The sequence below is a fragment of the Camelus bactrianus genome, chromosome 3 (assembly GCF_048773025.1).
Source record: "Camelus bactrianus isolate YW-2024 breed Bactrian camel chromosome 3, ASM4877302v1, whole genome shotgun sequence".
NCBI lineage: Eukaryota > Metazoa > Chordata > Mammalia > Artiodactyla > Camelidae > Camelus > Camelus bactrianus.
In genome coordinates, this window is record NC_133541.1 from 95130384 (window position 1) to 95157191 (window position 26808).

General features: G+C 36.4%; 2 protein-coding genes across 24 annotated transcripts in view; one reads left to right on the forward strand and one right to left on the reverse strand.

Moving 5' to 3' along the window:
- Window positions 1-13849, reverse strand: part of CDKL3 (cyclin dependent kinase like 3) — an 85555-nt gene extending 71706 nt beyond the window's left edge. For 2 of the 23 annotated variants that reach the window (XR_006720660.2, XM_045507917.2), the window contains exons 1-3: window positions 11021-11597; window positions 10302-10484; window positions 6890-7084 (exon numbers count right to left, since the gene is read on the reverse strand). Coding sequence is in view for 10 of the 23 variants with exons in the window: in XM_045507917.2 (XP_045363873.2) it covers window positions 6890-7084; window positions 10302-10466 (360 nt within the window). In the remaining 13 variants the exon portion in view is untranslated. Of the gene's footprint in view, window positions 1-6889; window positions 7085-10301; window positions 10485-10524; window positions 11608-13726 lie in introns of those variants that run through there. The other 21 variants (XM_045507910.2, XM_045507915.2, XM_074360680.1 and 18 more) reach the window with 19 other exon arrangements.
- Window positions 13850-14198: 349 nt separating this feature from the next.
- On the forward strand, window positions 14199-26782 carry UBE2B (ubiquitin conjugating enzyme E2 B). The gene is made up of 6 exons (XM_010971621.3): window positions 14199-14366; window positions 16533-16613; window positions 17875-17900; window positions 21765-21854; window positions 25041-25129; window positions 26234-26782. Exons 1-6 carry the CDS (start codon window positions 14323-14325, stop codon window positions 26360-26362), a joined length of 459 nt encoding a protein of 152 aa, XP_010969923.1. The 5' UTR covers window positions 14199-14322; the 3' UTR covers window positions 26363-26782.
- The last annotated feature ends 26 nt before the right edge of the window (window positions 26783-26808 follow it).

Consider the following 26808-nt stretch of genomic DNA (forward strand, 5'->3'; position numbering starts at 1 on the left):
CACAAGATTGACTAACCCCCAACCCCGAACTCGGCAAATCCAAAACTAAATGCATAATTTTCTCCCCCAAACCTATTTGTTGTTAACAGTTCTTTAGGTCAGTGAATGAAACCAACATTGACCCCATGGCTCAAGCCAGAAATTAAGGCATTTTTCTCCCACAAGTCCCATAATCTCTCAACCTGTCTACTTCTCTCCCTAGTTGAAGTTCCCTCAGCTCTCTCACCAAAATTACTACATTAGCAAATGGTCTCCCTGAATTCACTCTGATCCCCTCCAATCCATTATCCACAATGAAATCACAGTGCTATTTTAAAATCACATGTATGATCATGGCATTCTTCTGCTTAACATCCTTCAAAGATTCTTAATCCCACAGGACAAATTTGAAACTCCTTAAAATGGCTGGTAAGGCCTTATAGGATTTGACCCCTGCTTACCTTTTCAACCTCCGTCCCCTAGCCTACAGAATATTACTTTCCCAATTTTATAGGTCTCATCAGTTTTTGCATTTGCTGATGCTGTTCCAACTGCCTACAACACTTCACCCGGCCAGCTGTTTCCTCAGGTCTCAGCTGAGATGTTTGTATTAAGATGTTCCTTCTATAAGTTCTCACAGCATTCTTCACTTCCTCCATCATGGTATTTCTCATCTTTATTATTAATTGCCTATTTACTTGTTTGTCACTCCCACTAGACTATAAATTCCATGAGGGCAAGATATATGTCTATCTTTTTTAAGATATATCTTAGGATATATAACTATATCCCTAGTGTGCAGTACAGTGCCTAAAACAAAGAAGGCATTTTAAAAGTTTATCACATGAATTCAGCATTCTCATCACCAGCAAAGTATCACAGCATGAGTGAAAATATCTCATTGACAGAAATCTGGGGTCTTTCCTTTTTTATACAACTTATTGCTATAAGCCTTTAGGACTGCCTCTTGTTCTGCCTCAGTTTCCGACCATAAATGGCCAAAAAATTAACTAAGGGTAATGAATCACCTTAATGATGCCATCCATAAAACTATATTAGTCCTTTTTTACTTTCACAACTTTTATTGATTGATTACTAGATGCCAGGCAATATACCAAGATCCGAGGATACAATGTGAGCAAAAGTAAACATGGAAAAGCACATTAAAATACCACTTCATACAGTCTGCCTACCACACAACCATCACCCTCCTCCTCAGTGCTCTAAACATGAGGGAGAAAGGTCCACTCAGCTGATATCCTAATATTCTCACTCTTTTCAACAAATAACACCACGACTACATGCAGAATTTTGTTATCCTTCAGAACCAAGTACCCTCTGAATCCCAATTTTTAAAATTCTATGTTTTGACAACATCCTCCTTGGTCTTCCACTATCACCTTGAGATCTCTATAAACACAGTATTTCTTTCCATTGGTTTAGATCTTCTTTAATTTCTCTCATTATTGTTTGACAGTTTTCAGTGTATAGGTTTTATACATCTTTTATCAAATTTTCTCTTAGTATTTCACATTTTTGATGCTATTATAACAGTATTTTTAATTTCAATTTCTGATTGTTGCTAATACATGGAAATACAATTAATTTTCGCATACTGATCTTGTATTCAACAATCTTGATAAACTTACAAATTAGATCTGTTAACTTTGTTGTAGATTCCACAGAATTTTCTACATAGATGGTCATCTGTGAATAAAGATGGTTTCACTACTCAAAAAAAAAAAAAAAAAAAAAGAAAGATCACTTCACACCCACTAGAATAGCTATAATCAAAAGAAAACAACAAATATTGGGTGGATGTGGAGACACTGGTATTCACTGTTGGTAGGGATGTAAAATGGTACAGCCACTTTGGAAAAACAGTTTGGCAGTTTCCTGAAAAAGTTAAAACATAAACTAACCATACGATCCAGTGGTATTCTTAACTTGCTCTATTTCTATTCCCCTCTCCCTAGCTCCTGGCAGCTTTGTAAGCCAACAGCTCCCCAAATCATGGTGAAAACTAGCAGCCTAGCAGCCACCAGAGGGAGAAAAACAGGGTTGCATCTCTTCCAAAGCCCTGAGTCCCAGGTGGTCATTATTTGACATGCCTGGCAAGTCACTGGAAAATCCCTCTAGAGGTCTTGTCTTTATTGGCATCACTCATAGCTTGCCCAGGGCAAACAGGCTTTGTCCTGAGGCCTTTGTCAGAAATAGTTAGCAGCTACTATATAATTCTATAGCCACCTGAGGGCAGCTGTAACCAGACAAACAAGCTGACCAAACTACTTAACTAAAAAGAAAGGCTGGGAGTAAGATGTCCATAAATGGTTTGAAAAGTTGCAACATATTCCTGAGAATCATGAAGGCCACGTGCACAACTGTGCACATACCCAGGGAAGACCCCATACTGTCCCTAAGTGCTCACCTCTGGCTGACTTTGAGGTTCTGCACAAGCAGGAAGGTAAGGCTAAAGCCGAGTTGTAAACTGTCTGCCTGAACACTGAAGACATACCCCAACACACAGAGAAGCCCCTTAGTAAACACAGCTGAGAGATTTACTGGTTTCATACATTTAAGGACATCTCTGTCCAAACATTAGCTGACCACTAAGCTAACAGAGCAGAGATTTTAGTGGTCACACATAACAAAGAATACAGACTTCACAGAATTAGTTCAGGAAAGAATTAAACAAATAGCAATAACTACAAACCCTGAGAGATGGGAATCTTTGATTTCCATAGTTGCCACATTATATTATTTTAAATGTCCAGTTTTCAACAAAAAATGACAAATTTCCAAAAATATTGCCCAAAAAAGATATGCAAAGAAACAAACATGGCCATGCACAGGGGAAAAAAGCAGTCAATAAGAGGCTTTCCCTGAAGAAGCTCAGACATTGAACTTGCTATTCAAAGACTATAATCAGCTGTTTTAAATATGTTCACAGTTAAAGGAAATCATATCTAGAGAATTAAAAGTATGAACACATCTCACCAAATAAAGGATATCTATAGAAAAAGAAATGATTAAGAAAAAGAACTAAACTGAAAGAACACTATTAAGAAAGCAAAAAGACAACCCACAGAATGGGAGAAAATATTTGCAAATCTTATCTGATAAGGAACTAGTATCTAAATATACATAAAATACAACTCAAAAATAGAAAGACAAATAATCCAATTTAAAAACAGGCAAAGCACTTGAATAGACATTCTTCAAAGAAGATATACAAATATGAATGTCTGTTCTGGATATTTCATGTAAATGGAATTTATACTAAGTGGTCTTTTACATCTGACTTTACTCATTTAACACAATATTTTCAAGGTTCATTTTATTTATTTTGGTTTTGGTTTTGTTGTTGTTGTTGTTGTTGTAGGGGACAGATAATTAGGTTTCTTTCTTTATTTTTAGAGGAGGTACTGGGGATTGAACTCAGGACCTCATGCATGTTGAGCATGTGCTCTATCACTTGAGCTGTACCCTCCCCACTCAAGGTTCATTTTATAGCACATACCAGTACGTCATTCCTTTTTGTGGCTGAATAAATTGCATTGTGTTATACCTCATTTTGTTTATCCACTCATTAGCTAATATATGTTTGAGTTATTGCCACTTATTGGCTATTATGAATAATGCTGCTATGAACATTCTTGGGCAGGTTTTTATGTGAACATGTTTTCAATTCTTTTAGGTAGATACCCAGGAGTAAAATTGCTGGGTCATATGGTAATTCTATGTTTAACTCTCTGAGGAACTGCCAATCTGTTTTCCATAGCAGCTGTACAATTTTACATTACCACCAGGAGCATATGAGGGTTCCAGTTTCTCTACTTCCTTGTCAGCATTCGTTCTTTTCTGTTTTTTAAATTATAGTCAGCCTAGTGGGTGTGAAGCAGTATCTTGTTGTGATTTTGATTTGCATTACCATAATGACTCAGGACACTGAGCATCATTTCATGTGCTATTAGTCATCTGTATATTTTCTTTACAGAAATGTCTATTAAAATTTTTGCCCATTTTTATGTTGGGTTTTTTTTTCAATTGTTGTATTTTATATGCTCTGCATACTAGTTACTTATCAGATATATGATTTGCAAATGTTCTCCCATTCTGTCTTAATTTCTTGATGGTGTCCTTTGATGCACGAAAGTTTAATTCTGATGCAGTTCAATTTGTCTATTTTTTCCTTTGATTCCTTTTGCTTTTGAGGTCTTATCTAAATATCTATTACCTAATACACGGTCACACAGATTTTCACCTGTTTTCTTCTAATAGTTTTATAGTTTTAGGTGTTAAATTTAAGTCTCTGATCCATTCTGAATTCATTTTTGTATATAGTGTGAACTACCAGACTTTGGATTCCAACTGAGTTTGAGTATACTTTATTTTGTAGTGAAATGCTCCTGAACTATATGAAACTCCCCATATTACAATCTGATTTATAATAACTCTATTCTATAAAGTTCTATGTGCTTGAATTTTTTTGACTATTGATTTACTCTTTATTAGTTTCATGATCATTTACATTTAAATTCCATTAAGGCTTTTTTTCTTAATTGAAGTATAGTTGATTTGCAATATTTTGTTACTTTCAGGTGTACAGCAAAGTGATTCAGTTATACATATATTTTTTCAGATCATTTTCATTATAGGTTATAATAAGATATTGAATATAGTTCCCTGTGCTATACAGTAAATCCCTATAAATTATTTTATGTATAGTAGTTTGTATCCGCTAATCCCATACTCCTAATTTATCCCTCCCTCCCCTTTCCCCTTTGGTAACCATTAGTTTGTTTTCTATGTCTGTGAGTCTGTTTCTATTTTGTATATAGATTCATTTGTATTTTTAGATTCCACTGGACTTATTTCACTCAGTATTATACTCTCTAAGTCCATCCATGTTGCTGCAAATGGCATTATTTCATTCTTTTTTATGGCTGAGTAATATTCTGTGTATGTATGTATGTATGTACGTACGTTATGTGTGTATATATATACACACACAAACACGAACATACACACACACACACACACACACACACATATATATTTCAATCATATCTTCTTAAACCAATTGTCTGTTGATGGACATTTGGGTTGTTTCCCTATGTGCCTGAATTTAAACGACCAGTTAAGAAGAGTTCAAATTTCTTCTGTTCTCAAATTAAAAATCTTTTATCTTTGATTTCTCCTTTTGACTGGATCCCTCTCATATCTAACTAGTTTCCAAATCCTATTAGTTCTCTTCTGAAGTCTTTCCCTCGTCTCCCCAGCCATCCTTCCTCTCCTTTGTATTGCCACTCTCCTGGTCCAAGCACTCACCACTTCGTATCTGGACTGTCACAATAGCCTCTTATCTAATCTGTCTCTATCCATACTTATTCTCCACTCTTGCCAAAATAAGATTAGGTTTTGTTTTTATCCTATTACAGCAATGCTCAAAAACCTTCCATGGTTTCCCAGTATTTTCAGGAAAAAAGTCCAAAATCCTAAGGATGAATTTCAAGGCTCTGGAAAACCTCTCCCCAGGGCAACTGTGCAATCTCCTCTCTGTTTACCTGGTCTCTGTAAGTTGTCTTATCACCACTCTCTGAAGTACCCTGCTCAGGTCTACTTATATTCACAGTTGTACCCCTTCTGAATGTATTTCCTCTTCTAGTGAAATCCTAGCTACAGTTAAAAATTCTCCTTACTTTAGTTTTATCTCTTTTTTGAAGTTTTCTACTCCCAGTCTAGGCCATAATGCTGTCTCCCTTTAGTCAAGAAATATTTTGAAAGTCTACTCTGGGGAGGTGGGGGTGGGGCAAAAAAAAAAAAGTCTACTACAGGCAAGACACTATAGGAACACAGATAACATAACTATTCCCGACTCCCTATGAGCACTATTTATTAAGCATTTAAAATAGACCTAAAAAAGTGCTAAATACTTTATGCCTATCACCTAATTTGATCTTTACAAAAAAATTTGTGAGGTAATACAGTATCATTTTATAGATGAGAAAACTGAGGCTCAGGGAGGTTCAATAACTTTCCTGGGGCCACAGAGTAATGGGGCTACCACCTTTCATTGTGAAAGTTGTGAGGTGCACAAGTTGTGTGGTTACCCACAGATAAGTCGGTGGATTAAAACCCAGGACAGTCTGATTCCAAAGACTGTGTGCTCTTAGCTATTACATCATACTGTCTCCCCATGGATCCAGCAAGCAAGGAAATTACAATCTAACTCCAGCTGCTATCACAACCATATTTTTCAGAGCTGCAAAGTGAAATGCAATATTACCAAGACAGAAAATGAGAAATTAAGATATCTGAAAAAGCCTGGGATATCACTTACTAATAAAACTATTTTTGAGGCTTTTACTATTATTTCCTGAATATACATCTAACTTTACAGAAAGCAGAGTTCATGTTGGGAACAAAATATGTCCATAAAAACCTGCTGCGCTAAACACTAACTAAACAATGCTAAAAGGCAACACTAAAAATCAGAACAGTTGATCATCTTTCCTTTCTTGATTTTTCATAAAGTAAATGACAAGGCTCTACACCCCTCAGCCACTTTCTCTCCTTTCTTCCCCTAAAGGCATCCACATTCACTAGCCATTCCCCTAGCCTCGTTTTCAGTTCCTAACTCCAAACCCCCCTACCACACATCCATCACCCTCCTCCTCAGTGCTCTAAACATGGGGGAGAAAGATCCACTCAGAGTTGTAATTATTGTGTGTTCCATGTTTTCTGGTTCTGCAACTGAAATCCCCCCAATCTTTTCTCCATTTTCAGGATGTCAATTAATAATGTACAGAAAAATAATTTTCACTACCTTCACAAAAATAGAACAACACTTAAAGGGCACTTACAATTTATATTCATCCTATAGTTTGGCTTACTGTAAAGCACTTACATTGTTATTGTGAAGATATTCAATTGCTCGAAGGATCTGGAAGAGGTATTTTCTAAGTCGCTTACTCTCTAATCCATGACAGTAATGTTGTAACTCATCTAATACTGTGTGGTCAATAAATTCAAACACCACATGAATTTTCCTTTTCTGTCTAAAAACTTCAATCAGATTGACCAGGTTTTCATGATGAAATTGCTATTGACAAAAGAAACAAATTTTTAATAAATTCTCTCACATACCATAATTTACACATATAACACCATTATATAATTTTAAAAAGAAACAAATATTCTCAGCTTCTTTTCCTCTATGCATTTCAACAGAAATTTCTCAACTGATTTGCTTACACTCCTATTTTAAGAAAATGTTAATCAATTTCATAATTAATATTTATAGAACAAAGGGAGATGTATTGCTTTACTTCAAGTTGACATTTGGTTTACTAAAATAATTCTGAGTAAGTGTACTGTAACGTTAACTTGGTATGCTGCTAAGAGATATCTTCCTATCCTTTAAATTGGTTTGTGATTAAATTTCTAGGTACTATAACAAAAGGGTATCAAAATATCTAGGAACTTCTCAGATATGTGAAGTGTCAATTTATATCCATAGGAACTTTATATAAACACACAATTATTTGTGGGTACATTTTTGTTCATTGTCTGTAACATTCCAAAGCAACCAAACACCTTTTCAGACTGGTAACATTCACTGTTAAAATAATTTCAAAATGTCAAAAATGGCATGTATTAGCTTAGAAAACAAATGAGGTTTAATAGTTTATGCTGCTTATTCTATTTTGTAAAATACACTGATTTAATTACAATTAATTCTCAGATATTTAACTTGCTCAATACCAAAAATATTCACTCATTGACTAAAAATTAAGGGGCAAATTTTCAATGTTGGACTCATCAGAAAGCTAAGTTTTTGTGAAAAAAAATTCTGCCTTTATTCAAACGGCAAAATATCAGTTTTTATACTCATCTATACTAATACACAGACGAAAGTCCTCAAAACACAACTGATAGAAAACATGCCAAAATATAATGCCAGATTCTTTTTCTAGTTCAGCTCCCAGTTTTCCTGGTTGGCAAGATGCTAGAATGCTGCAGCAACATGATGGTAGTAGTAAAAAAAAAAGAAAAAGAAAAAGAAAAAAGACTGCTTTGGACACTACAATATTAATCCTTCAACTAAAGAAAATTACTGGTTTCCTGTCCAGCATTCATATTAAAGGCAAAAGCATAGAAGGGTTAATGTGAGCTAATAAGCATTAGAGAACATCCACTCAGGGATAAAGGAATCAAGTACTTTCTCAGATAAACCATGGAACCCCTAGAAATGCTCCATTATCCTTTATCAGGTTGTTTACTTTTGTTTTCCTTCATTACTAGTCAACTTTTCTACAGATATTCTCACTAATTACTCTTAACTGTAATTTATTTAATGACATTCTAGCAGATAAAAATTTAGTTCAAATTAAGTCATTATGGCAGTGCTTTTAGACTAAGAATGTTAACTAATAATACAAGAAATCTTTCTTGTGGAACTAGATTTAATCAAACTAAAAATTCCACAAGACATAAAGCAATGAGAAATAAGTTAAGGCATCTCAAAATAGTTTGCATTATAGTTACAACTATATTATATTACATAGTAAAATTTCAAATTCATCTGTGTTCTTACCACATATTAGTTATTTTTACAAAATAATTAAGTAGAAAAAAAAATAATCACCTTAAGTGCAACAAAGGTAAAGAAAGAGCAAAAGATAGTGCCTGGAAAGAGATCTCCTTCTAATTAGATTTTCACTTACATTGCACAACAGTTGCCTTACGGAATTATTATGTTTTAGCTCATCAGGATAAGGACAGGTATCTTTCACAAAATCATAACATTTTTACTGACATTAACCTTCTTTTTCATTGTCTAGAAAGAGAGCAGTTCCAACAATCCACAGATGCCTAATATATTACTTCTACTTAGAAAGCAAATTGATCTATCTCATCTAATAGAGACTTACAAAGAAGAGAATATTACTTTTGTATCAGATAAAAATGAACAAGAAGAGTATGTTTTCTTCATCACATATAAAGCATCTAGACTATGAACCTTAAAACATCTATATAAATTCCAATAAACAAAATACATATATACATTTAAATATTTTAAAAATCACTAGTTTTGTACATAATCCCCAAGGACTGTTAACACTCCTTTCTTTACACTCCTGAGGTCTTCCCCCTGAGTTGACCTGTCATACCTACACGAAATTCTGTCTTGTGGCCTGCTCTCTCCTGATATTGTTCCCCATCCCTAAAAGCCTACTGGTCATCTTTACTTAATTGTATTCCTGTCACCTCAAATTCAACATTTCTAGAACTGATCTAGTTCCCAAACCATGTCTCTTTTGGGTCTTTCATATTTCCATCAATGGTAGCAATCACTGAACCTCAAAGATACTTTTGACTCCCCTTCTATTTCATTCTATACTTTCATGTCTTCTTTTATAATATATTATGTTCTAACTTTACTTTCCATTCAAATTGCTGCATTCCAACAAGGGCCTTCCTATGTACCAGGATTTCTGAATTAAACTCACAACAGAACAGTTTTTACTTTCTCAGTCCTCCAATCTATTCTAAAAAAATGCTAGATTAATATTTGTAGTTTCTTTTCTCTAAATTCAAAATCTTCCACTACTCACAAAATCAAGTTTTAATGCCTTAGCCTAAAAGACAAGACTTTAAAACCTACCTCCAATTTACTTCTCTAATCTCACCTCTTTCTACTTCTGCATAGGAAACTCTACAGGCAAATGTTTCTGCTTTGTCTTTTGTCCTGCTTTAGCCTCTCTGAGCTTATGCTGTTCCCCTAACCTGTCATACAATAGTCTCTCCCTCTTACCTAAATTCTACACATCATTTGAGGCTAAATTCATATTCCATTTCCTCCAAGAAAACTTCCCTACCCAACAGGACTTTCTGTTAATCACTTGGCTCTTATTATGAGCCACTTAATAATACTCAGTATTATTTTTATATCCCTGCTTGTATTTCTGATTATGTAATAAAAGCCCTGAACATTGGTACTGTCTTATACTTCTTCATAGTCTCAGTATCTGGCACAATACCTTGCACAAAACAGACATTTTTATTAAGTATAATACCTGAATATTTCTGAATAATTATTTCATAATATTTGGCATTGCTTTTGTTAGATTTCACATAAACACATATATCTTGCATCACTGTAAAATTACAAAATGTATACAGTAAGGTAACCTATCACACTTGTTTTTCTATTGCATGCCCAAATATATATGCTAACTGAAATATTCCTTATATAATTTTTTATTCGGTAACAATTTCTCTTTTGACTTGGAGCAATTAAGGCAAAAAAAGCAAACCTTTAGAAACTTTATTTCTCTCGCTGCAATTTTGTTGACTGACTTCTCTGGTTTCTCATAAAATATCTTAATGGCCACTATCTGCCCAGTATCCTTATGTTTACACTTCATGACTGTTCCATAACTTCCCTCTCCCACTTTTCCAAGGGTTTCATACATCTCCATTTTCAAGCCCAGCTGCTTCTTCAGAGAAAGAAAGGAAAAAAAGATTAAACATTTATACCTTTATTTATTGAAGCTGGATAATGCATTTCCACCATAAACCCATACTTTGAAACATGGAAACAGAAAAACCAGGAGTCTTTTCCACAGACCCTTTGGGCACTCTGCCAGTTCGGCAGTAAGGTGCCCTTGTGGGCCTTCAGCCCTCACCAGAACTTGGGGCGCTTCCCGCTGTCTCGACCATTGCCACCAAGAGTTAAGATTCCCTCACCACAAGTCACCTATTCATCATGGGTGGGGTCCCCACACGTCCTGTCATGCCCCCGTCGACTATGAGGTTCCCGCAAAGTTGTAGTCGCCAACAGATCAGGCCCCAGGACCCAAGAAAACCTCGGTTTCGCCTGCTCCTCAAACCAGACGTCTTAGGGTCCCGGACCAGTGCCGCGCCCCTCGCCCTTAGTCGACCTCGTCCGGGTAGCCGCCGCCTCAGCCCATTCTGTAGTCCCGCTGGCCTAGCCCCGCGCAGTCTCAGCCAGGCACCAGGACCCAGACCCTACCTAGCCCGCTAGTCCCAGGAGCTCCAGACGGCGTACTGCCATAGCAACAGTGCCGCGGGCCTCCCGCTCGGGGCCTAGTGCGCAAGACCGGAACACCCGCCAGGCCCGACCCGGAAGGGAAAATGAGAACAAGCGGAAACGAACTCCCGGTGAACGCTAAGAGGAACGTTCCGTGGAGGTCGGGGATAGGAGCTGCTGTCGGTCGAACTGGGGCCTCTTCACAAGTTTAGTCTTGACTGCAGCAAGCGAGTGACTGCAAATCCTCTGGGGAAGAACCGAGGTAGAATTTTATCCGACTGCGTTTTAGACGACCCCAGGCCCCAGAACACCTGTCGCTTGTGCTGGGTCCTAAAAGGATACCTGGTATCACTAGGCAGATACCTTGTAAAACGAGACTTCCAAGGAAGTCTTGTGTAATTATAGTTTTATAAATTACCTAATTATGTTAGTGTTCAATAGACCTGAGTTCGACCTCAGCTGTTGACATTCATCCTTAAAACGGGAATAAAACGGTTCATAAATCAAGAACATTTTTTGACCACCTCCTATATGCTTAAAATTTTTTTCAAACTCAGTAATACTTTTTAAAAACTTCCTTACTACATGTCAAAACTCTCAAACTCCCTCTTTGGGAAAACAATTCATAGGGTTCCACCACATACAGATTGACATACAAAGTCACCCCTCCCCTCCAAAGAGGCCTTTAATTCCTTAAGAACCAGACATGGGGTTCTACTGGAGGGACAGCCTCCAATAAACAAGAATATCACTGGACATGCCCAGGGAGAACTGTCTTTCTTAGGGTTGTCATTTTTTTTTTTCCTGCAAAAAGAGTTAAGTGTAAAAGGCTGAATCTCACTATGCGTCTCCTAAATAAGAGAGTATTATTATCCAATAAATTATAGTCCAATTGGTCTAACCCAACCAAGCACATTTAGATCACACCTGGAGAGCTTTTCAAAGGCCCCACCCCCAGATATTCTGATGTAAATGAGTTACGGTAAAGGAACTGGTACTGTAGAAACTACTTAAGTGTTTCTGTGATTAGGTTTATATTGAGGTGTGGAGAGGAAAGAGAGGGGGTCCTGATTTTTGCTATCACCACCAAAATGTTCAGAATTGTTTTTCTTTTTGAAAAGTGAATCATGTTTTTAAATACTTTCTATGAGTAAGTCATAGTAAATCTTACAGTGGACCTAGACTTACTGTAAAGGACATTAATATTTAGTGTTGGTCTAATATTGGCAAAGGACAAAGCATGAATCAGAGCCCCTACCTTCAGTGAGCTCACATCTACAGCTAAAGAATTATTACAGTATAAAATTATAGCTTTAAAACAATTATTTCTACAAATAGCTTTATGGAAGTCCTGGTAACGAGGACAGCCAATGATTTTTGCTTATATAGTAAAGCTCTAAGACTTTAATGAAATCCCCTCACTTGATTGTGTTGAAAGTGTTACTTCATTTTGGAAAACTATAAACTGTAGGTTTCCAAAATGATAATAAATGGCTAGGTAAATGACATAAAAGGGATTTCTTTTAAAGTTTCTCTTTAGTACTTCACTGTAGGTAGCCCTACCAGTGTGTCTTCATCCTTAGCTCTGGAGGGGATTAAGGATTGCTGTGGCGGAAAGGCAGAAAAAAAAAAAAAAAAAGGCAAAAAAAAGAATATTCATCTTTTAACTTAGGTAATCACATCTGTGAATGCATAGCACGACCTACCAAGAATTAAGCATGGCTACCTTGACCACGAAGGCAGTTACTAAAAGCAAGAGAAAGAATTCAGGGATTGAAGAAAAGGAGGTACCAGCAAAGTGGGAAAGTTAACCCTTTCTGGTTCCATGAAACTAAGGGCAACGCTAATTTCCTCATTCCATCCTCCTATAATGCCTTGGGCCGAAGAATGACCCAAATGGATTAAAAGAGCTGAGTTCAGACCAACAAAGTCTTACTGAAACTGGAGGCAATAGAGGAAGGGAACTCAATGACTACAGGAAATGTCAGAATTCTAATGGTCAACATCCCTTAGTCCCCTAGTGGGGGACGTTTTAGGCCGTTTACTTGCTAGTGTAGAAAACAAGAAATGAGTTACCTAGGCTAGATATACAACTCCCATCCGGGTCTGCATGAGCTCTCTCCCAGATGGTACTTTCAGGTTTCTTTGACAACCAACCACCCATTGATACGTTCTCTTGAGATCAACCCCCACATGTCTTGACAAATTCAACAGTAAATCATGGTAACCAAAGCCATGGACGCCTGACACAAATCTTCAAATAAGAGCAAACCCATAAAGAAAAAACAAAATTCTGCATAATTCTATAGGGATAGTAAACAAACATTAGACAATCTGTACACCCTTCTTTTATCTCCGCCCAGAAATTCCAGCCCTGGAAACTCACTGGTGTGTACATATAGGCTGTTTGGCGGCCCTAAGGAAGCATTTAAGGGGATTTTACTTGTAGGGGCCTCAATAACAAAGGTGAGGAAAATGGTGCTTCACTCCTGTCCACTAACAGATCTGACAAGCCATTGAGCCAACAGAGGGGTTTTTACGTCCAAATTATTTTTGGCTCCATTTTAAAGACTTAAGCAAAATAGCTATTGCTTCCGGGACAACCTCAAAAATTGCCGTTCATGGAACAAGCTGGAGGTAAAGCTATTAAAAGTGTGCACCCGCCCTCAGTCCCGTAAACTTAACTACCGGGTTCAAAAACCTGGCTGAAACGCAGATCCAGGCGACGCCCTCACGTGATCCGTTCTAATAGCGTCATAGGGACACGTGGTTCTAGATACTTCGTCCCCTCCCCCTCAGGGGTGGATTGTTGACAACGCCGCGGGCAATCACGTGACCTTACGTCATCCCACCGCCTTTCCCTGAAATCTCTGGACCCGGATGCGTCCCTCTCTCTCCCCACCCGGTCGAGACTAAACTCGTTAAGAGGGGGAGACGGGCTGGTATTCGGTTTCAGTGTCTCTAATCCACAATTTCCAGTCTGAGCACAGAGAGAAATAATTGGTCTGTGAGTTCAGGAACCCAAAATGGATAGGCTCTCTGCTGAAAGGCTCCCATAACGAGCTCTCCTATGTCCCGTCCCTTTCCCCCCCCACCCCTCACTCCATGGTATTGGCGGAAGGCGGAGGGATCCGGAGGCGGCGGAGGGAGACGTCATTGCAGGGTTGTTTGTGCAGCCTCAGCGGCGGCGGTGACCCACAGTGATTCGGCCGCCGCGCCGGGGGGTGGGGGGGGGCTGCGCGGGACTCTTTTCTTTCAGACTGACCGCGGGGTAGCTGTGGAGCATGTCGACCCCGGCCCGGAGAAGGCTTATGCGGGATTTCAAGCGGTAAGGACCTCTATCTTCGCCTAAATGACGGCTCTTCCCCAAGGCTGCGGGGCTGCAGGGCGGGTATCCAGGACACCTTCTCCTCATGACCCTAAGAGGGCCGCTGTGGGCCCAGCGGGACAGACGGAAGCCCAGTGCTAGCCCCTGGTTGCAGTCACTTATCCTTGCTTGTTCACTTTTTCGACGTAAGAAATGTCGATACTCCTTCACCCGTCCCCACCCCAAAAAAGTAAAAGGATGGCTGTGGGTTGCTCTCGGATTCTCTGCTGCCCACCACTAGGGCCAGTTGCCCGTCGTCTCGTCCGGGCGTTCATACCTCATCCCCTGCTGTTGCACCTTGCGGTGCCCCCTCCCTTTGCTCTAAAGCCGAGCTCTTGCAGAAGCTTTCTCCCCAGTATCTGCACCATTCAGCTTTGTTCGGTGGCCCTGCTGTCTTCGAGGGCCGGGGTTGGGGTGAACCCCCCCCTTCCTCCCCATTCTTTCAGCAGTGAGGGTGGGGTCTGATGCGCGAGGGCCGGAGGTTGTTAACCCATCCTCCGAAACCAGACTCTCCCCCGCCCTCCTGAAAGGACCTTGAGAACTGGCTTAGAAACGTGGGACTTGGGTTGGCAACCCCGGCTGCCAGTGCCTTCTGGAACTCAGCTCTGTGGCCTGATGTGGAAAGCCCTATCTATAGCCTCCAAAGTTTGGAAAAATGCCTTCTTTGAGACTGGAGCTAACCTGATACTCCCTGGGCCTCCTCCTGTAAAATAGGGTTTTGTTGGATGGTGTTAGAGATTAGCGAGAAGGAAGTGACTTTTTCAGTTGTTTTTCTTTGATTGAATACTTCGAGGTACTAGGAGAAAAATAACTGAGAAAACTCAACATTGCGATCCTCTGCACATTTTAAAGTGTTTTTCTAGGGAGACCTGCCCTGATTGAGAAGAAATATTTAGTATAAAATCTTAAGATTAGCCGCTCAGGAAGTAACCTTTCCAGTTCACCATTATAAACCCGTAGGTGAGACACTTGGAAGCCATTGTTTGGGGCTTTGGCCAGTTTATCATTGAAAATATTTGCAAGTTAGCCTTTATGTTGCGTGGGCTCAGGCAGCATGTCCTTTAACGCTTCTGTTAATACTGGCCTAATCTGCTTGAGGTTGACTAAAAAGAACAATTTTTTGTGGACTAATTTCAAAGTATCATGCTACATGACAGTGTCATATGTATATATTGTGTGTGTGTGTGTGTGTGTATGTATATATTTTGTGTAGCGTTTATTTTTTACTGAGATGACAGTCTAAAAGATGCTCTATTTGGTGCAAAAGTCGTCTTCTAAAGCTTGAAACCAGTAGATTTCGGATTCGTTCCCATGAGTGAAATTCAAATAATCAAATTTCCCAGTTCATGGCCATTGTTACCCTGGTTTCTCCCTGCAATTCTATGCTTAATTCTAAGTTATACACTTGGCACCTTTGGTAGTTTTCCACGGATCTTTGGTTACAAGAATTTGACTATGACAAATGTTGGAAGGTAGCTTTGTATTGAGTCTCCTGATCCGAAAGGTAGATTTAGTGTTAGTGCAGAGCTTTTAAAATAAGAGACTGAAGGAAAACCTAACTCAAGCTTGATTACTTTAAAAGATACTGCTAATTGAAGCAAATGGGATTAAGTAACTCTTCTGCCTAAAACTAGTTTTTGATTAAAATGTATGTGTTTTGAGTTATTTAGTATTTACACTGAGGTGGGTTTTGTTTTGGGGGGAGGATTCACTGGTGGCCATGTTGCACAAGTAGCTGCAGTTAGGACTCACGCAGCCTTCCCATGTTTACAGCAGCAAAATTGATGGTTCTGTAAAGATATTTTTTGCACTTGAGGTTTTATTTATTATTTATTTATTTAGGTTGAAGGCAGTTCTCGAACAGATACGTTGACCTTGGTGATATCTGAAGATGGATGACTCTCACATCCTTTGGAATTTTATATAATTTAGAGAGATAGTTAATAAGTATGTTTCTGGTTGATTTTTTTTTTTAAGTCATACGGTTTATTCCAGTTCAGCACAAGAATAAGGAAATGGATTTAGTTTGTTTCTCAAAATAGATGGCATAGAGTCCATAGGTTTTCTGTTTGGTCTTCTTAGTGACCTTAATGTTCAACTTTTAAAATTTCTACTCTGGATTTCTAGATTGCAAGAGGACCCACCTGTGGGTGTCAGTGGTGCACCATCTGAAAACAACATCATGCAATGGAATGCAGTTATATTTGGGTGAGTTGAAAGAAATAACAAATGGTAGATGTGGTGATTCTTTAAGAAAAGTGAATGTATAACAACTAGGAAAGGGAGCTGAGGTGGAATCAGGGATCTTACAGAAACTGTAAGGTAAAAAAAGATTCTGGTAAGAGTTTTGGTAGTTACATAAAATTTACGATTTTATAATCACTTCGGGTTGTACTTGATAAAAATATCATTTGAAGCTCAAGGAGAAATACAAATTACTTTGTACAAAATGTACCAAGCAAATATTTATGGTTGCACTCTACTGGAACTGTAAAAAGGCTAGGAACCAAGAATATTGAGAGATTCCACCATGGCAAAAAATTAAATCAAAAATGTTTTGCAACCCAGTATGAAATAACTGAATGGAGCCTTTTGAGAGCAGTCTTAAATTTTGTATGTAATATATATTGCATATATGCTTTTTAATTTAAAATTTCTTTATGCTTTTTATTTGGTTTTCCTGAACTGGATCTGGTTTTCTTTCACTCTATTTAAACTAGGATTTTGCACTAAAACCTTAAAGGAATACTTTTGTAAACAGAATTCTGCGTTGCCATTGAATCAGTTATAAGAGTCTACTTTAAAGACTAGTGGGAAAATGAGCATAGTTCACCATTTTAAAGTAAAGTGATTGTGTTAAATTCAGACTGTTATCATGTGTCTTTGAGATCCTGAATGTGCCTTGCAAGTAATAATTAAACTTGTTGCTGCTTAGGAAATATGAAATTGGGATATGGCGTCAAGGAAAAGATTTGAGCAAAAGAGACTGGCTTTTTTTGATGATGTCAATTAAATTTAACCAATTTGAACACGAGTTATTGCTCTCTTGAAAAAGCAGGACATTTTGGTTTGGTGTCGTAATTATCTTAAACTAAAGGGTATTGATTTTTCATCTTACTGATGTAAATTGTATTTGAAAGTAAGATTTTTGAGAGTACACACATTTACAAAATGGCTGGTATTTATGAACTGAATTCTTTTTGTGCTAGAATTATGACAAGTTTTTTTGGTTTTGATTTTTGTAAAAACCACCTTTAAAGGAAAACTTAGAAAATGAAAGTTACCCTTTATGGCCTCATCCATAAAAATCCAGGGCTAAGATGATATTAAATTAACAGTAACTTAAAAACTCCACAAATCATCAGAATGAGCCCCTCTTTCTCTGCTTGAGTTTATCCTTTCCGTGCTTGAAAATCAGGAAAAAAGAGAACGAAAGTCCTCCTTTAATCAGAAATCTTCTTGTTTTCAGACCAGAAGGGACACCCTTTGAAGATGGTAAGTCATTCTCGATGTTTTCTATAGTATTAAAAGGCTGCTTTAAGTAGGAAATTTTAACACCAACTTATCTATTTAAGACTATTTTGTATTGTTATTAGGTCAAATTAAAAATAAATAATACTGAGAATTTATAAAGTATTTTCTCCCCAGATCTGTTTGATCACCTTCATTGCCAATTCCCTCTGTTACTTTGTTACTTGGCTGTAGAACTCTAAGCATAGATGGTGGAGTCTATGTTGAGAATAGTTTAAATGACCTTGTAGCATGCTAAAGGTGTCCCTGAGGTAAACATCAGAAAGATAATAATGCTTTTCTAACTTTATTGATAGGGTACTGAGCTGAAATTGTTCTTAATCACCCATAGCTGCCAGTAGCTTCACATACAGTAGCATTTGACACCCATAAGTAGTTGGCATTCTGCAGAATCTTTTTCATCTTAAATTCAGTATTTTCACCAAGAGCTAGGAAAGTGGAAAATTAGTTCTAATATGTACTTATTGTTCATTTTCTCAAATTGATCTTTAACCAGGTACTTAGATTTTCCCTTACTTTAGCATGAATTTTAAAAAATTGTTAAACAGGTTTGTTTTAATTATCAAAATGGCTTCAGAATTAGCCCACCCCAGGGTATTTTTACAGATATTGATTGCAGAAGTGTTTTTAAGGAGATAATCTGAATGTTCAGTAGGAGAAATGGTTAAGCAAATTATGATATATGTAGACTCTAGGATATTATGTGCATATTAAAGATCTGGATGTATGTCTGAGGAGACAGAAAAGTTGCAGAATGTATGTTGTAACATCACGTTTTTACAAATACATTCATGCAAGATTGTGTGTGTGTGTCTGTGTCTGTGTGTGTGTGTGTGGTTAAAGGGCTATATACCACACGGCTATCGGTGGTTACCTCTAGATGGGGGGGTGAGTTGAAAAGAGATACTTAAGGAGTTTTGCTTTTTTACTCTATATATACTATATATATCAAGGTATTCTGGGTGGTCCAAACCCTTAAGGTCCCTGAGACCCTTTCAGGGGTTCCATGTGATCAAAACTATTTTCATACCAAAATTGTGCTCTACACTTGAATTTGACACAACATTGTAAAATGACTATAACTCAATTAAAAAATGTAAAAAAAAATTAAAAATAAAACTATTTTCATACCAATACTAAGACATAACTTGCCTTTTTCAGTTTATTGACATTTGCACCGATGGTACAAAAGGATTAGTGGATAAAACTGGATCTGAGCAGTTTAGCATCTCAGCACAAATCAAGACATTGGCACCAAACTGTACTGGGAGTCATTGAAATTTTTTGCATTTTCAAAGATGCCACTTTGACTTTAAAATGTCTTGATGAGAAAGTAGGAATTATTAATATTACTGGATTCTGATTCTTGAGTATGTGTCCTTTTAATATTCTGCGTGATGAAGTGAGAAGTATGCATAAAGCACTTCTCTTGCTTGTATGATAACTGTCTCAAGGGAAAGCAGTTCTGCAGTTGTTTGAGTTGCAGCTTGAACTACTGCTCTTTTCATGAAACATTTTTACTTTAATGAATGACAGACAACCTGTGGTTGTTTAGATTTGAGTTTGTATTTGGCAGACATATTCTCAAAAGTTACCAAAGAGCTGTTAGGTCAAGGAAAGTGACTGTGACAATGCTTGTCGCTGCTGAAAAAATGATGGCTTCCCAATGCTTTAAGACTTCTCTGATGAGATCAGTAGATAGTATTACCTACTGTGATTTTTTTTTTTTTTTTTTTTTTGGTGGTGGTGTATATATATATTGAAATATGGTGGCAACATTTAGATTTGTATAACTCTGAACCAGTATATTCCAAATAGCCAGTGTATAATATTAGAAAACTGTGGATGGATAAAAGACTTATGCAATGTACAATAGTTGTTAACATAAGTAGTGCAAAAAGTTTATATAGTTTCAGATTCTACATTGCAGCTAACCTTTAAAAACCTACCTTTTCTTTGGTGCAGTGTCAAAAAAGAATATCCACAATTATCTGAAAAGGCTGGGAAAATACTTCCTTTTTCATTCACCTATTTATGTGAAGCCTATTTTCTTCATACACCTCAATCAAAACAGCATGTTGCACCTGATTGAATGCAGAAGCTGCTAAGAGAATGCAGCTGTCTTCCATTAAGCTAATCATTTAAGAGATTTGCAAAAATGTGAAACAGTACTACACTTCTCAGTAACTTTGGTAGAGGGTATAGTTATTTTCATTAAATGTTACTTTGATTAATGTGTAATGAGTTTGCAATTGTTAATGAATAAATATTTTAAGATTTTCTTGAATTACAATTTCCAGTACAACAAATATCGATAGTTATAGCCAGTGGTGGGCTGGAGGCAGTTTATACTGATCATAAGACTAGATTGTTTTAAAACTTCGGGAATTTTTGCAAGCTGGTTATTAAAGAGCCAATATTTAAAAATTATTTTTTTATTTTTGGTGGAAATACCATGAAATGGTATGCTATTGCATGCATCTCTTCCCAACTTCACATTCAGGGACTTCACACTGAAAGGTTGGGAATAAGGGTATAAAGGGGTACTGAGACCCATAATATGGAGGAAAAAAACTTTAGCAGAGCTCTTTCTTATTTGTGTTTGCCTGAAATTTTTATATTGTACATTTTTGTAATTAAAGAAAATTAAAATATAAACTGTAAAAATACATAATTAGGTATAAGGCTATCTTTGCTAATTGTACACTTCATAGTATCTCTGTTAATATATTAGAATGTGAATTAAATGTTATCTTTGATTTTGTTTGTATCTTTGGTCTCCCTAATTCCAAATTTCTAAACAATGAAAAAATGTGAAGATGTAGAGGTTGTATACTGAATCTATGACCAATGAGGATAAAATATTAACTATTTTACTAAATACGTGCCTCTAATCTTGGTAGACTGAAGTCAGGAGTTGAGAATTTAGATTGAGAATGGGTTTTTGCTTTGTTTTTTTAAACTGCATTGACAAAATAAGGAAAGAACCTTGTAGTGTCATCTGGAATGGTTTAAACTTACTGACTTTTTAGGAATAAGCTTCAACTTACTGAGTATGCTCAAAGTGTTATAGTTGGAGGATCTTCAGTCTTCAGGTGGATTTCCTCAAAGTAAAAGGACTCTGGGTAGTGAATAAACACGAAAGTCCAGAAAGACAAACACAAAACTATTAATGGTGGTTATTCTGCAGAATAGATTTGGAATTCAAGTTGGGAGCTCTTCTTTGTATACACTCTGAACAGACTGACTTTGTTATAAATTCATAATTTTTTTAAGTGCCTAAGTCTCTGTTGACCATAAGATAATGATTTAGACTGGCCAAAATGTACTATATTGGTCTATAACCAACAGTAGGCGATTATACTAATGCTTTCTGATTCTTGGCGTACTTAAAGGGATTGCTACTGGGGACAGAACAGTTCTTTGACATTAGTGGCCATGACTCTAGTCTGAGTCCTTTGTCATGTGGTGATCATCCCCTCTCAGAATTCTTTGGCACTCCCTTCTGAGCTGTAATAAATTATTTGTAGTTCCCCAAAATGTACATTTAAAATTTTGGTAGCTAGGGCAAAATTGCCTTCCAAACATATGACAGTTAATATTCCCACCAGTAGCACACGTCAGTGCTTGCACTCCAAGTGCTTGCTACTGCTACATGTTATCAGTACGTTAATAGACGTATATTTAGCATGTTTATGTGCTAAACCAAAATTGACTAACTATTTTGCGGTTGTGCAAAAACCAATTTGGGATTGGGAATTCATTGATAAAGAGATGGAAAAGTTATGCTGTCTTTACTGTAATTATTTTGGTTTGTTTCCTATCTAGGTACTTTTAAACTAGTAATAGAATTTTCTGAAGAATATCCAAATAAACCGCCAACTGTTAGGTTTTTATCCAAAATGTTTCATCCAAATGGTAAGTAGCAACTTAATAGACTTTGCAAATGATAGGAGGAAAAAAACTGTTTTCGTCCTTGTAGGTCTTGCTCATACTTATTATGAGGACCCTCTTCTAGATGTTGTTTCCATGTCAACACTGGCCATACTTTTGTAGTCTGGAATCTTACCAAGGTTCCAAATTTGAAGTACAGTTTTCTTTTAATAATTTCTGATTTTAATTTCTGTTTGTATGTAGAAATGTGAAAGTCACCAAAAAGAATTTGTAGCTTAAAATTTAGCTTTAAAAAAATACAAATAAATGTACAAAATTGAGATCACATTGTATGTAAAGTTAAGTAATTTTTATATGTACTATGAACATTTTCCCTTAGTAAATACTCTTTTGTATCATTTGTAATGGCTGTAAAACGTTCTGGCATATGAGTTTACCATAGTTTATTTACTCTTTGTCCATTTGGTGATTTTCTATTGTTTATAGTTTTAAACAGCACAATGAATGTTCTTGAAAATAAATCTTCTCAAATGCCCATGAATAAGTTTTTATAAGTGGAATTACTAGGTCAAAGGTTTGTATGTTTTTAAGGCTTTTTTTAGATACAATTTTCCACTTTTCCCCCTTTCATTCCTATTTTTACTTTTAAAAGTTTATTACTTTTTTCCACAAACAGTTGCTGAGGGTGACTCTTTTGTAATTAAATTTGCTCTTCCCTGACTTCTTGCCATATGCTTCTAATACTTTTATATTCCTGGATTTATGTCACTATATGAAAGACTTATTTTCCAAAATATTTAAGATCTTCCTTTTATAACCTTTGCTCATTTAAATGTGGTCTTCCCCATCAGTTGATTTACTCTCAGGAGGAACATTTTCAGAGGTACTCTTGATTGTGCATCTAGTCTAGCAGTGCAGGCTATATGAGTTAGCTACAAGCAGAGAGCTCCCTACTCAGAGGACAAGTGTGTTCATGTGTCTGGAATCCAGGTGACTTCCCAATAATAAATGTAGCCTTTGTGCTTTATTGCTGTGAAGTTACTTTTTCTTTACAGGTCCCCCTCCCCCGCCCCAAGCCAATGCAGGTTTAATTTTCTGTTTCTGTTTTGGGGAAATTCCCAAGCAACTAACCATTTATTCTATTGTAGCTTTACCTGGCTTAGACTTGTTATTGAATCAACCCAAATTGTAGTTGCAGGGCTCTGTAAATCAAGGTAGAAAAGATTGTAGAGTATGTGCAGTATCTATGTGTATAGGTGTAGGATTTTCAACCTTAACAGATTTATAAGGAAACCTTATTTGATTAATTTTTTATCCCTTCACATTAATAGCATGGTTTCCCTTTTTTTCCACTGTCAGTACTTAATTAGTTAACTTCCTAATTTGCTTTTTTAAAACATCTTTTTAAAATATTCACATACTCTGCTACTCACCCATTTAAGTTGTACAATATAGTGGTTTTTTAGTGTATTCACTGAGTTGTGCAACCATCACCATGATCAGTTTTAGAACTTTTATCTCCCTCCCCCCAAAAATCCCATGCCTATTACCAGTCACTCCCCAGCCCCCCTGCCTCCCAGCCCTAGGCAACCGCTGATTTGTTTTGTCTCTGTAGATTTGCTTATTCTGGATGTTTCATGTAAATGAAATTACATAATATATATGGTCCTTTGTGACTGACTTCTTTCAGCTAGCATAGTTTTCAGATTCATCCATGTTGTAATGCACATCTGTACTTAATTTCTTTTTATTGCTAAATGATAATCCATTGTATGGGTATACTGTATTTTGTTCATCTGTTCATCAGTTAATGGATGTTTAGTTTCAAGTTTACTTTTGGATTACTTCTCAAAAATAGTTACTGCCTCAAAACTTTAAAATCATTTTACACCTTTATGGGTGTTAACAGAGGTGATGATTTTTGCTTTGGACTTGGTAAGTTTCATGTTCCTATGGGCTATACAGTAAGCATTTGACTACGCTGCCTTAAAGCTGAGAGTTAAATGTGGTCTAAAGCTAACAATTGGAAGAACCTAGTACATAGATAGTAACTGAGGCCATGAATAAAATTGCCCAGGGTATATAAAGGGTAAGAAGGAAGAGGACTGAGGATAGATCTCTGAGGAATGACAGTACTTAAGAGTAATTTGCCTTCTCCTCCACAAAAGGCCTCACTTATTCCTTATTTATGTAGAGTGATCTGGCTTGCTTCATGAAGCTTTCCGCAATTGGGCAGTATTTATAACATTTAAATGCATTTATCCTTTGTCAGCACAGCAATTCTACTTCTGGAAATTTATCATACAGATACATAATCTGGCAAGTGGATAAAACTTATGTTCATTATTTATATTTTCACATAATCATTTCAAGAGGGAAAAAAAGCCTCCCAAATGTTAAAGGCTTTTAAAGCAGTAATCACTTGATTTTTTTTTTTTTTTTGTTATGAAAGGAATGCATAGTTATTATAAAAACAAATCATAAAGTATAAGAAAAGGTAAAGAAAATAAGATCCTTAATAATCTCTTCAGGTATGTACTAAACATTTTGGCGTTTAGTCTTATAAATGTTTTTGACTGCATATGTACTTCAAATGAAAATATTAATATATAATTCTTTACAAAAAATGCAATTACCTTATGTAAATAATTGGACGCTTACTAATGTAATATACTGGGGATGTCATTCTAAGTTAGTTAACATATAGTAGCTGTATATCATCTCTGGTGGCTACATTGATATTGGTTGTATGGCTGTAACATTAGTTAGCCAGTCCCCTCACTGGACCACAAGGTAGGTTCTGATTTTTCACTCCTGTGTATAGTATTATGATGAACATCCTATAAATAAAACTTTACGTGTTCATGATAATTACTTTTGGAATACTTTCTGGGAGTAGAACTGCTGTGTCAGAAAATAAGCTTTTTTTCCTCCAAGAGCTTTATTTTAAAATATTTAGAAATGTGGAATTTAAACAGATTCGCTATATGGTATGTGTTGAAAAAACTTAACTCTCACTTGGCCTCCTAATGAAAGGTACACAAAAAGTCCTTAGTTTCAGACTGGTTTTCCTGTGAGACAGAAAGTTTAGTTATTGACTAATGTTCAAGACTTCTCACTGGGCCAGCATTCTCTTGTGGTAAAAATTTCTGTTTATCTGTTAGATATGACAAAGTTAATATGTAATCAGTTTTAGTGTTGTCTTTGCAGTGTATGCGGATGGTAGCATATGTTTAGATATCCTTCAGAATCGATGGAGTCCAACATATGATGTATCTTCTATCTTAACATCAATTCAGGTAAGCATGTGTTAGGATGCATCATAATTTTTCAGGATTCTGTGGCATACAGTTGGTTTCTTTAGGAGCAATTTAAAGGCCAAGTGAAGGAAACTAACCTTCCCAGCACCAAGGGAACCAGTGGCAAAGCTCAGACAAAAACTCCTGATTTTCAGATGTCAGGCCTGCCTACTTTTTTGTTAGTGACCACATTAGATTAAATCTATAATCATTTTCCTGATCATGTGTAAGTAGAGTGTTCTCACAAATCAAGTATTATTCATGCCCATAAAGCATAGCCAGAGGTTGTGGAGAAGAATGAAAAATCTTCTTGGAAATAGATAAAGATGACTGCTTAGAAAAACCATAGGGAGAAAAGCCAAATGCAGAGAAGCATTGAGTATGTTGCCCATCCAAGAAATTCTATTTTAAACAAAGGTAATATGAGTATTCGCCAAAGCACTCTGGCAGAGTATTTCAGAGTTGACCTTGAGTAATAGTTTTGTGGGGTGGTGGAGTGAGGGATGTTTTAATTATGTGAATCTGAGAGGAGCAGAAGTAACATTTTGATTTTTGACCTTTTAAAAGCTTTTTCTCACACTTCTGCTTTAATTTGGGTCATCTTATAAACATTGTTTTTAGCCTTCCTCTTACATTCCCTTGCTGCTAGATGCAAATGTTTTGTTGATTAAAAGAAACAAGACATACTACCCAACTTACTGTCAGACGTTTGCAAACCTATCACAATAATAAGTTTGTTTGAAAAATGTGAGTTGCTCTAAGCTGTTTATAAATATTACATATTAACCAGATCAAGCTGTTTATTTCCTGGTTAATATCTTAGTATGCTGAAGAATATTCTTTTCCAGTTTCTTTGAAATTAGCAGTCTTAAAGCAGTTGAGAGCTATCTGTTTTGAAAGCTTAAGTTCTCTAGCAACAGGAAACTTGCTGCTGTCTTTAATCAAGTCATTTCTGAAAATATTAGACCTAAAAATATGTAAGACATACTAATTTCTATCTTTATTGAATAATTTCTGTTGTTTTATATAACTTATATGGTTTATATCTGACACGTTAATATGAAGAATAACTCTATAAATATCATTTTTCTTCTCTCTTTCTAGTCTCTGCTGGATGAACCAAATCCAAACAGTCCAGCCAATAGCCAGGCAGCACAGCTTTATCAGGAAAACAAACGAGAATATGAGAAAAGAGTTTCGGCCATTGTTGAACAAAGCTGGAATGATTCATAATAGACAACTGGTCTGTTAATCTTTTTCATCATTGTTGTGTATAATTTACCTCTCAGTAGAAAGGCTAACAAATTTAAGTGCCACAGGTTTTGAGGATTCTGCAGAAAAAAAGTCCTTCAGTTTAGAACCTACAAAAGCTTGTGTATCTTGATTAATGTACTTTTTATTGCATGGTGTGAACTAAGTTATTGCTTACATAAATTTGTAATATATCCTGTTTGTATTTTTTTCCAAGTGTATAATGTTGGTGTGGAGTTTTCATGACAGAATATACACATTTTGTAAATCTGTACTTTTTTCAAATATTGAATGCCTTATTTTTTAATTCTTTAGATTTTTAAATTGGAGAAAAGCACTTAAAGTTTTTTATATATGAATATTACATGTAAAGCTGTTAAAATACATAACTTCAGTGCAAGAGACTTTGTCACTTATTTCCTTATCTA

What these genes read in the sequence shown, in the direction of transcription:
- UBE2B (XM_010971621.3), top strand. Translation starts at nt 14,323, where the DNA reads ATGTCGACCCCGGCCCGGAGAAGGCTTATGCGGGATTTCAAGCG. An exon ending in TGGAATGCAGTTATATTTGG is followed by an intron (nt 16,614 to 17,874) that starts GTGAGTTGAAAG and finishes TCTTGTTTTCAG; the next exon opens with ACCAGAAGGGACACCCTTTG. An exon ending in CTATCTTAACATCAATTCAG is followed by an intron (nt 25,130 to 26,233) that starts GTAAGCATGTGT and finishes CTCTCTTTCTAG; the next exon opens with TCTCTGCTGGATGAACCAAA.